Raw genomic sequence first — 12,770 nt, 5'->3', positions numbered from 1 at the left:
ATATTACTGCTATTCTTTAGGTAACTCCTAGCTACAAATATCAACTTCTCCTATAATAATTTAAGAACTTGACTAATTAAGTCCACACTTAGTAGGCATCTTCAATACACCAAGTTCCTAAAACCAGAGGAGAAAGATGGCATGACAACAACACATGGACACTATGGCCACTCAGAAGACAGAACACCAAAGTAAGTGGCATCACTTAAATTCTGTAATTTGAGTTTGACATGGTCTATTCTGGCTCATCAGCTGGCTGATCCATCTGTGCACATCACTTGCGTCCAGTTACCTCTCAGCTGAATGCAGGAATTTAGAACTTGATAAATACTGAGTGAGAAACTGGGTGTTTTATGTGAAGTCAAGGCCATAGGAGACATGAAGAGAGGGACTGCTATGATAAGAAGGAGAAATGTGTCCTCAAGGAGGGATACACAACTGCAAATGTATTGTCTTCTGATAGCGATACTACTTTTTCTTCTTTTTTATGAAGTTTTGAATACGTATTTTAAATAGAATCTGTTGCTACCAAAATGCCCAAGACCTACAGAACAAAGCCAGCTGCTTATGCAACATAATGGCACAGCATAGACTAATATGTATATTTTCTTTGCACCATATAATCAACACGTTGCAGTTGTTTTTTTGAACAGACACAGCAAGGGAAAAGATCAGCTTAAGGAACGTCCAAATCAGCTACCTACTACAGTTACACAGTGCTTTTTACAATGCAAATATTTGCTCACTTGAAAGATCATTAATCTCCCCAGGGAAATGGTGGATTTCCCAGTATTGGATACTTTTAACATTTGTCTGGACAGGGTGCTGGGCCATCCAAGAAAGGCTGGACCAGATGATCCTGAGGTCCCTTTCAACGTGGTATTCTATTATTCTACGACTTGTACTAGTCTAAGCTTCATCTTCGTTGTTTGGTTTTTTTTCTGAGAAGAAACAACTGGTCCCCACTTTGGTCCAAGATAACTTCAGTGACTTAAGTTACAGGTTACATAGCACAGCATTTTAAATACAGTCTACATCCAAACCAGTACCTTCTAGGCAACTGTTGAGATACTAGTGTTTCAGACTTTGCTAACAGGCTGGAACATCCATAAGAGGAATGGGAAAGGAGTTGGTTGGCTCAGCGTTACGAGAAGGCTAAGGTGAGATCCTACTGCTGTCTTCAAAGACAAAAATAGACTCCGCTTCAGGGTGCACAGTAATGAGATATAACAGACATAAGTTGGAACATGGAAAACTCCAACTAAATATAAAGAAGCATATTTTTATTTTTTTTATTTTCTTACCACGAGGGTGGTCAACTATTGGGGCAAATACTTGAAGAGGTTCCAGAACCTCCATCCTTGGAGATGTTCAAACTCGACTGGCCAAGGCGCTGAGCACTCTGTTGTTACTGCACCTGCTCTAAGCAACACTGCACGACCTCTAGAAGTCCCTTCCAACCTACATGATTTTTTCAATCTCTAAAAACGAGTATTGTACTTGTACACTTAACTTTAAGGAGATAAGTCTTTCTAACCCTCTGCCTTGGGTTTTAAGAGTTCAGTGGTATTATTGCATTAAATGTGGAACGTGACACTTCAAAAGAGTGATTGCATGGAGGTAGATAAGGATTTATGCAAAAGTATGGTAGTTCAGAGGTACTTACTCTTTTTTAAAATAGTTAAACTAAACGTATCTACCATCATCCAGGACTTTTACTGTAATGTCTATGAGTAGCATGAATAATAGCCCAAGTCAAAAAAACTCTTCCTGACAGCCAACAGTCCCCAGGGACTGTTCTGGGCTTCAGTTCTCACTGTCTAAAATTAAACAAAAGATAAAGCAAACATTCAAGTGCAGATTTTTTCAGCATGGTTTTAAAAATGTTGATCCAGAAGCACAATACATAATTCAACCCTATCTGATCTCCCAAAAGAATGTATTTGGGTTTTTTCATCTATGAACTTGACTGCTTTTTCTCTGTCAAAGCTGTTCATCTTCTTACATACATATCCTGGAAGTTAGCTTGCAAGACAAAGCCATTACAATGTCACAATTTGATTAACTGGAAACAACTTAAAGGGAAGAAGGAAGGGTGTCATACCACGTATTACATACAGGGCCACTTGATCAACTTTATTGATCTCTGTTGATGCAAAGAAATTTCTGGGCACTTTGGTGTACCATGTTTTATCAAAGCCAGGTCTTCCAAAACAGGGACTCATAGTTGGAATGATATTAGAATCCAACACAGGAGAGAAAGTACTAACCTATGTGTGTCTCTGCAAATCTATTCCACTGAGATGTTAAGCCGCTACACCTTTTGCAGTATCTGGGTATCCTTTAAGATTAGTTCAAGAACATGATGAAAATGTGCTGAAGTTGGTGAACTATAGTTTTGAAGAGTAACCAATTCAGTGACACATGCAAAAGTGCTGCCACACTACTTCAACAAAACCCAACACTTTTACCCATTGATGCTGTTTGGATGGTTAGAAGTAAAGACTTGATTTTGGAGGTCAGCAAATACTGAGCATTTAACTCCTGTCTTGGTAATGGGTAGTTGCAGCACACAGAAAAAAGTCACCATTTAAATAACTTCAAGTTCCTCCTCATTCCACTTCAACCTCTCCTCTCTTACTTGGTGAATGCATTTGAGTCAGCTACACTTTATTCAGCCGCGGTGTCAGCATATGTGCTCTCATTAAGAGTCTCTTGACAATGAAAAGTTGAGGCTCCTCATCTGCATACGGAGGGCATCAGAGCACTTTCACCTGGTTCACACAGAATATTATTAACAGAATGAAGAGAGGTCCTGTAAGGGCAGTGCAAGTGCACAACCTCAGATGCAGTCAACTCTTGTCCATTACAAATTTGACGTATCTGAGAAGAAACACTGGCAGGTTCAGGCATCTTCCTCCATCCTCACACTGGGTGAAGGACCTGCACATTGATTTATGATACCAGAGGCCAGCAGGATACGTACCAACTTTTAATATTCATTATCTCATTTTAAAAATGTGAAGTCTCAAAGTCTGTAGGACAAGTACACAAGAAAATAACAGGACTGGATTTTGTCTGCTATCACAGAATCAGTTGGAAGAGACCTTCAAAATCATCGAGTCTAACCTTTGTCATAGCCCCATCAACACCACTGAACTATGTCCCTCAGCACGCCATCTAATCATCATCATCCAAAGAATTTCTACAATTAAAAATGAAATCATAAACAAGGCCTTTAAAAGTAAACAGCAGTAACTTCAAAATAGGTAGGCCCAATTTCAGTGTTTAAAGTTCATTAACAGCTTGTCTTTTTCCTTTCTGGATACTTTCTTTATAAGCATTGTTTCTAAACCGCCTTGACAATGATGCAGTCTTTTCTCAGATCTTAACAATTTCTGTTTGCAAGATTAATTTAAATGAAATGCAGCACCATTTCTCCTCTCCATAAAGATATTTACTGGCAATAGCTTTTGAGTAGAAAGGTGAGCGGTCATCTGGTGAGGGTAATATTTTTAAGAAGCAGGTATAATTATAGTAAAGGATGTTGAACTGATGAAAGGTCTATTAAATACAAGAACAGTTACAAGAGGTATAAAAACTGTTCAAAGTGCTAACTTCGTGCCTGTGACTTCAACAATAATATGGAAATAAATGCTCCAAATTAGAAATTGTTCCAAATTTCTCCTTCCATTACATCTTCTGCACATCTGTTGAGGCTTGAAACAATTCCTTCAGTTATGATGTTAGCTGTTAGGAGCCATGAAGAATAAGAACTTCATGTTTCACCTAAGCCACCGAATAACCAGAACTCATGTGGAAAAGGAAGATGATGATATTAGACATATGACAATGGATTTATGGGGAGAATTTTACATCTGCTGCTGTGATTTACAACGTGTGTTGAAAAAAAATAGCAGAATAACATCCTGATCGTTGATTAATATTTTAGGTATTGAATTTTCTAAAATTTTTCAGAAGTTGGATCTAAGCCATGATGTTCAACCCCTTCTAAGAATCTATGATTGCATTACTCTGTACCCTATCATCTCTTCAAGTAAAACAAGCCTTTCTCTACCAAATGTTGACATGTCTTCTACCATCTTGATTAGAGACATTACTCGCCACTCAAAACTATTTTCTTGTATTAAAAACAATGTTTCTCATTTACAAGACTACATGGCCTGTCCAAAATATGTAGTGTAGTCTGTAAAAAAAGACTTCTTCCAGAATAAATACGAATTTTCATTTTAGTTATTAAATGCTTACATATATATAGCTTCATGCAGTACCAATGAAGTACTAAAAAAAAATCTGCATGTTGTTGGTTTTAAAGAAAGCTCTATGATAGTTTGTTCAGAATATTTATTATTTTCTGAAGTTGACTAACGGAGCAATAGGACAAGAGCAACATGGAAAGGTCAGCTGCAACAGCAAATAACAATATAAAAATACATACTTGCTTAATCTTTCTCATAAATAATAACATAAGGTCTGAGATCTTCTAACAATAACCATGAAATACTGCAAAAAGCCATACCAAAAAGTGAGATAAGGGGTATTATGACACACATGTTGCTTTTTCATTGAGTGCTCATGAAGAAAATTAGATCCATTCAAGCATTTCATTTTGGAAGGTTGTCACACGCTAATGGCCTATGGTCAGAATACAGAATATAAGTCTTCCTATATTTTGAGCTATTCAGTTGTCCAGGCTGCATAGTTCCAGTAAAACATTGTGTTTCTACATACACTGTGTCACGGATGACAGCAATATGCAGGTCTTAAATTGCAGTGAAGAAATAATTTTCAGAGGTGGCTTCTGGAAGTGGTACTGTGAAAACCTCTTCTGGTAGTTATTCTACTTCAGAAGATTTTAAACAAACAAACAAAAAGCCTTCCTTCCTTTCTATAATGCGAACAATTCATTTTGAGACATGAATATAATTTCCTTCTGCTAGTTTCCTTTATTTGCGGAGCACCTTCGCAAATGAGATGGTTCACAAAAGAGATGTTTTAGAAAACCAGCAGAAGTTAGCTGAAAAATGTAGGCAGACACTGATACCAGTAAGTATTTCAAAAGAACATTTTTGTGCTTGCTGTTTCCTTAAGAGTTTATTTTTTAAAAAAAGAAATACCCTAATTTAAAGAGTCTTTGAACTGAATTTTGGTGAAGTTTATTTAATTTCTTCTAAAAGAATATTTTAAGTTTTTAAATTCTGCTTCATTTTAGGAAACTAGTACATCATAAATGTGTCCATGAACAGTCTTTTAGCCATTTTCTATCAGTGCTGGTATCAAAATTCTCCTAAATCAAGCCCTATTAAAAGAAAGTTAATGTTAACTAACCTTTTATTCAAACATGAGAGCATTCAGCCCGGGAGAGAGCTTCAGCATAACAGAAACACAGTTCTACCCAAATCATAGTACATAAGAAGGAACGATGCATAAAATATTTGAAAGGAACAGAAGAAAATGAGGTGCAAAGAGCTGCTTTATAGTACAGCCAGGCTCTGCAAGTCTCTTCGAGCGTAACGGGATTTGCCTTCTGAGGAGGAATCTTTGGATTACCCGACCTGAACAACTGAGTAGAGTTCATGTAGAAGAGAAAGTGGGGAAAAAAGACCATTACAGGCCATGGCTAAATGCAGTTTTCTGTGGACATCAACAAACCGGGTGCAACCTGTACTGTGATGTATTGCAACTTGAACACTAGTAGTCTGGCACACTACCATCTGACACTGCCTTGGCTTTCCTTTAGCATGTAAGCCATATCCAAAATACTATATCCAAGAGGTGTTATACAGAATCAAGCACTCTAGCTCTTTTCCAGAGGTGTAATTATTATTTCAGCTTATGGCAAAATTCACTGGACCCTCTTTAGGCTTATGGACTTTTCTGGTCTCCTACAAAGATTCTTCAGTTTGTAACGTTGTTCGAGTCTTAGGATTTTGTAGCCCTCTTAGTACTGACCTAATCCAGACAGCCTACACACCCTTCAGGCCTCCACCTCTGAGAGAATTCTATCTTTGAGTTCTCCAAGCTCTCTTCCCGGTAGGTTTCCTCCTTGAGAGCCTGACCCAGAAATTCAGATGCTGCAGGAACTCCCAAAAGACCTTGTTGTTAACAAATATTCCCATGACATAACCTATGGATTGATCCTCCCTGAGAAGTGAGCTACATAACAGGGCTGAGGTCTAACATCCAGAAAGGGACAACCTGTTACAAGCCTCCTAATTGCAATGCTATTATTTCTCCTAGGAAGTATCAACAGTTAGTGAAGGTGTACGAACCACCTCAGTTTCACCTTCCCCTCTAAAAACCTAGGCATGACTTTTCTTTTTATTTTTTCTGGTAAGAAGCACTTACCCTGCTGCCCCTGCGGTGTTTGTGAGATGATGAACTGTGCTGGCTGCAAGTTGGTTGTTGGATGCACCAACACAAACTGCTGCAGGTTGAGATTCTGCTGCTGAAGCTGCTGCAAGTGCTGCAAATCCTTAAGGAAACAGGAGAAGGGGAAAAAAAAAAAAGAAAGAAAAGAAAGAAAGGAAAAAATAAAACAAAAAAAAGAAAACAAAAAAAAACAAAGAAAAAAGGGGGAAAAAGGGGAAAAAAAGTAAAAAAAAAAAGAAAAAAGAAAAAAAGAAAAAGGAAAAGAAAGCTATGTGTTAGACATTCAGGTCAGCCATGACTCCCAATGTACCTAGATTTCCTATCAAACAGTTACATTCTAACATTTAGAGTCAAACACAGCATACAGCAGTCCTGCTACTTAATGTCCTTTAGGCTGGCAATTTCAACTTCACTGTCCTTCATAAAAAATCAAACAAAAATTGTTTAGAAAATAAGCCAGGAAAAATACTTTCTGCGCTGTCTGCTTTCAGTAAAAATAATCCACACAAATTCACCTTTCTCCCCACTAAATGCATAAGTTTCCAAATACTTTAGACTTATTAGCATACAGACTTCTCAGACTTTTTTTTTTTTTTTTTTACGATGCAACTCTGCTACAAAATTTATTGTTGACAAATCAAGTATCTTAGCTGGGAGCTATTTTTGTTTATAACAACAACAATCTGCAATTACCATTCCAATCAGCAACAGGAAAGTAAAAAATTACAGATTCCTAGTTTGCACTCTGGTTGTTAAGGTCAAATTTCAGGAAATAGCCAACTCAAATAGTAAATAAATATAATTGATTAGTCCTGAAAAAAATACAATAAGCTTAATAGGCATGTCTATAATTAAAGGTTAAAAGGAATAACCCAAAATGCTGCATTACTGTAGAACCCTACTTTTATGTATTTAAACCTTTCAGAACTGTTAATTTTCTAGAATTAAATGACTGGTCTCAACATAAATGCTAATCTCTGAGAAACTGAATCGAGAAAAATGCTTCAACTTGCTGTTTAGCTGAAGAATAAAACCATAGAGAAACAAAGAGACCAAAAACCTCCCCAAAATTCTGTTTCAGATAATTACCCAGACACCAGACTACCTGTTTGCAGACAGATACAGATATACCGCTTCAAGGTCTAACTGTGCCGGACGGATTTTAACAATGCCAGTTCTCTCCTAACAGTGCTCAGTCTGGCTGCTTGAATGGAGCCGCTTGTTTTAACATACTTGAGTTAAAGTGAGCCAGACTAAGCAAGGCTTGCTCCTCAAAGCCAGCAAAGCAGCCCCCCCACATTTTGACTGACTGCGGGTTACGGAGCACTCACACAAGCTGCTCAGCCAACAGATGTGAAAGGCCATTAGCCGCCAGCGATGGAGATGGTGATGGAAAGTCAAGACAGACTGACAAGGATAATTTCTCATTTACACAATACAGCCATTTGCACAATATAGTTATCTGTCTATGACCTGCCGTTAGTTTAAAACTGTTAAACTAAGACTTAAAAGTTGCAACAATATCCTTCTGGGGAAGAGGGGTGGGGGAGTGTCAGTGAGTGGAAAGGAAGATGATGGAGGGAAAAAAACAGAGAGTCCGTTGATTTATGAGACCACAGACATGCATTACAAGAAAACGCCTACTTAACCTGCATTACAAAGACACTGGCCATCAATCACTTAAGCAACTTGGTTATGTTGAGCCAAAAGCATGCAGAGTAGTAATATGGTACACAGACACCACATGGATTGACCAAAGCAATGCTCTTTAAGAAATGAAAGCTCCCACTTTATCAGGGAATGGTAAAATGTTGGAAAGTGCTCCCCAAGCACAGCAGAGTGTCTTTAAAGTTGATAGTGCTGTTTGCGTTCAGAAAATTTGAATACTACTACAACCATTAACTAAGAAATCGAGGTCAGTTTTCTTCTGAAAGAAGAGAGGCGTGACTGCACCACTTTTTTCCCAGGAACAATATGTTTCTTCTGACTTCATATCATAAAGTTACGCTGGTCAGAACTGCTACTAAAAACTCTTACTTCTGGAGGCCAATGTGACATGGACCTCCACTCATGTATTCACTGACTTTTCAACATTCTGCTGGTCACTTCTGCAGATTGCATAGATCGTCCCAGCACAGAGGGGCTTATACTGAATTGGATGCGAGAACTAGATGCAAAAGAAAAAATAAAAATAGAAAGAATATGGCAAATTGACTAAGGCTGTGAACTCTGGGTAGAAGAAAAAGGAATGAAGAGACAATGAAGGATGAAAATAGAGGTGGGTAAGAGAAAATGCAGAAACACAGAAGGAAAAGCCGGGCAGAAATTTCTGAAGGAAAAAGTATGGACAGAAAAATGGAGAGGTTGAGGACCTCCCCCACCGAAAGCAAACAAATGAAATTTCCCCCTATGATCAAGTAGATTTAAGATGATTTGAAGAAGCACCACAGGACATGTTGCTAAATACAAGAAAGAATACAAATAAACAGAGGCAGCATATTTGTAAGATCAAAGGAGGAGAGCTTTTTGTTTAAGAATATAGTGTTCATAACACAGGGTACCCAGCTAAGATGTGACAGCTCTTATCATCAGGCTCTTTCACTTTAATATTAGAAAACTGTTTTTAAATTGAGGCCTCAGGGATAACTGGTATAAGCAATCTTATTCTGTGCATCTGCCTTGCTAAATGGTATCTTGGCTGGGTCTTGTTTAAATAGAGAAATACAATTCTGTAATGCAGAATGGAAAACATACCTCCAAGGCTAATCACTCTTAAATAGCCCTACCAGCCCTTCAAATTCATTTGAAATCCAACTTTATTTCTACCTGGGGAAAGTTTTATTATTTAGTTAATTGTAGCATTACAATAAATCTCCTAATAAAGAGTGAGACCAACAACTCTGACACTTTTCCTATATCAATCAGTTTTTTCCTCAATAGCAAAATCTATATATGAGCACAAGCACGTAGAAAGAGATGGAAACGTGTTTTCTAGGGAAACGTGTTTTCTGGTGCTGCCTAACAATTTAGAAAGAACAAAATAATCCAACTCCTACCTCTACAGAATAATCTGCCAAGTGCTACATCTTGATGTGAGGAAGTTGTTTTTTTAAAAAAAAATCTAAAGTTCTAAATTCAATGCCACTATCTTTATTTACAGCTTCAGCATAAACTTAAGCATCTCCATCATGTTCAGGTTTACATCATATTAACACTAATCTTGGATCCTGAAGACAAGTTTACAAAGTACTCCAAAACTCGTACAACTCTGTAGTGACAATTTAGCATCAGCCCAGTGACAGCACTAACTTCTTAACAAACAGCTGCAGCAGACACCTTACATTAACTGCAATGCACATTAAAGAAGTCATGGTTGTGCAATTAGTTAATTAAAATAAATATTATAATCCCCCTGCTGCAGAGACCTGCCAGTTAATCAATTATTCAAAAATCATTAATTAAAACAAACATCCAGCTATTTGTGTAATCAGCTACATGTTTACAATAGCAACGCAAACAAAGCTAATCACAGTTTATAAATTGCCAAGATGGATCAAAAAAGCATGGTGTTATCCTACCCACAAACCGAAACGACAGAGGTTTCCCACCAAGAATCTCAACTTATATCCAATACCTGCACAAATTATGCCCTTCGCTTCCATCATATGATGTTAACAAGATTCAACCAAGCTACATTTATACATCAAAACAGCCTATTCTAAAAGAGGTCAAACAGTTAAATAATTAGGAATGCCAGTAAACAAGTGACAATCTAATTTGTTCCCCTTGTGCTACAACTACACATTATATTGCAGCAACTACATGATCACATGCTGTTTTTCTTAGAGCCTTTAGCTCATTCACATGCACAAACCAGACACACTAGCTTCCAAAGCTCTTATTTGACGGCACGTGTCTAATCTTTTCAACTCTTCCCAAACACTTTCGGAAGTTCTGGAGAAAAACTCAGTACTAAATTAGTAATTCTAAATGCCTCACACATTTTCATAGCTTCCCACCAAAGTGGAAGAGCAAGATTAGCAACATCACACCCACGCACAACAAAGTATCCACTAATTTCCTGGTATATTTGACAAATCTAAAGTCAGAAAGTTCAAGGTGCAGAGTTTATTAATACGGAATCCTAACGCTCTGCACTTCAGTAGAGCAGACCTCACTATCTTAAGCTGCACACCTGGAAGATGAAGCCACACACTTGTGGATCGCTTACATCTAGCTTAAAAGACTTGCATAATAATAAAAGAGAATTTTGCAACAGATGCATGGAGAAGGTAACCCACAACTTCCTCGACAAGGACAATTGTCATTCTTTTCTTGAAGTCCATCCATGTTACTGGCTACACACAAAGGAGTAACATAATTAAGATATGATCTTGGGAGTTACAGGTTTCCTTGAGTCATCTCCAGATCACGACAGTGAAGTGGCATCCTGTGCTAAAAGAACTATTAATATCTGGTCACGTGACTCATTTCAGTGCACCAAGAGGCTTAGTATGAGGGGTAGGTGGGCAGTATCAGCACTGGCCTTCTAAATGTCAGGTGGCATCACTCTGGCCTCTGTAAGGACAGACAGAGAGGTCAGAACTTTCAGATCGACAGCACTCAAGTTTGCTACTTGAGCTAATAAAAAAAGGATAGCACAGCCAGGCTATTATTCAGCTAGTAGACTACCGTAACAAAAGAACAGCACATTTCACCAATGGACTCCACAGATGATTGCAACATTTACGTTCTACTTAATCGGGTCTCATCTTCACTTCTAGACACTTCATCCCAGTTGAACGCAAGTGAAAACAGCCTGAATAGAAAGTGTCAGACAGTTTTAAAGGGCCTGCTCACTGCAAGAAGCAACAACTTTGGAGATTAAGTACCCAACATACTTCACACAGCTAGACTAATCAAACTGAAATATTACATACCAAGAACCTTAAACTATGGGAAGATGGACCTCAAAGTCAGCAACACAAGCACCTACTGGTAGTACTCCAGATGCCTATGCTATAGATTCAGTTATCCTTATCCAAAAGCCTAAGGAGCTTCCACACTACATGTGCTAAGCATACAAACAGTGGCACTGCATTCTCCAAACTGCATTAAGCCAGTCCTGGGAGATCCAGGAGGGTCTTTGCTGCTCCTAGTAAGCAGAACTTCTTCCTTGGGAAACAGCTCTACAGAATTAAGATTTAATGGGTCTTTAGCAGCAGACTATAAAACTGGACAGATTCTGACACCAGATTCATTCTGGTAAGCCGTTCTCCAGACACACAAGAGCATCCATTTTTTGTCACTGAACACTGCTGGTAAGGACCAAGCCAAAACAGCACACAAACACATCAAGCCAAACTGCCTTTCTTCAACTCCGTAATTTTGCTTTTTAGATCTAACAAGTATCTTTTTTAATACATAGGTATGCTTTCCCATCCACGCAGGTCTCAACAAGCGCCATTTCTATGGGCATCTTTCTATACCCCTTATTCTCCTTTCTCAAGCTAACTACAAGGAGGAAAAAAAAGAAAATACATCATCTGGTCAGATTCTGGAACAAACCCAGAAGCCCAGTGGAACTGCCTGAGCGGCTGGTATGCTTTCTTTGCTAGAACTATCAACTTCAACCTCATCAGCTAAGGATGCATGAGGAAAGACTAACAGTACTCACAGACTCTAAGAACTCACTGAATAAGGAATAGAAATATTACTTGAATGATGCAATTAGTCAAACCTCTTTATTTTCCACCCTCTCAAGCCTCAAGGCTCACCTGTGCAATCTGTATTGGCTGAGATAGAGGGATCTGCGTCATCGGCGTTGCAGCAGAGGCCGAGATGGTGGCACCAGCAGCGCTGTGCTGCTGACTGGCTGAATGCTGCACTGCAGCCGCCAGCAACTGTGCCTGCGCCTGTTGTAGCAATAACTGTTGCTGGGCTGGCGTCAACGTGAGCTATAAATAATTAGAAAACACAGCCATTAATAATGGAAAGAGCCACTTCAGCTACAAAGTCATTAGCTAGCTCAGTACTAGTTAGATTAACCAGGCATTCCTAGAACTACTACTATGGTTCAGCCATTAACTAGCCAATGACTCTGGCCTCACGTAAGGGCAGGTGGCTACTTGACCTGGCGTAGGAACCAACCTACCACTGACCTGACACAAACCAAACCGCAGGAACGCAAACATTTACACTTACTGGAGCCTACAGAACCTAACTTCCCTCCAAAGTTTTATTCACAACTCTACCAGGAGGTTCAGGAAAAAGGTGATTAAGTAGCAAGCAAAAGAAAAGAATCAGTATTGCCAGGATTTGAAAGGAAATTTACACCCAGCAGAACAGCAAGTGATTAGCCAGATGAATGAGAAGCA

The 12,770-nt window shown here is 38.6% G+C and overlaps 1 protein-coding gene across 1 annotated transcript in view; it reads right to left on the bottom strand.

The window, feature by feature from the left end:
- LOC104272875 (POU domain, class 2, transcription factor 1-like) overlaps positions 1 to 12,770 on the bottom strand; it is a 48,656-nt gene that overhangs the window by 17,103 nt on the left and 18,783 nt on the right. The window contains 2 exon segments of the mRNA XM_009867980.1: positions 6,370 to 6,496; positions 12,171 to 12,350. Coding sequence (XP_009866282.1) covers positions 6,370 to 6,496; positions 12,171 to 12,350 — 307 coding nt within the window.

Source organism: Apaloderma vittatum, unplaced genomic scaffold (assembly GCF_000703405.1).
Source record: "Apaloderma vittatum isolate BGI_N311 unplaced genomic scaffold, ASM70340v1 scaffold20814, whole genome shotgun sequence".
NCBI lineage: Eukaryota > Metazoa > Chordata > Aves > Trogoniformes > Trogonidae > Apaloderma > Apaloderma vittatum.
Note: the sequence above shows the minus strand (reverse complement) of the source record. Positions and strands in the feature narration are given on the sequence as shown.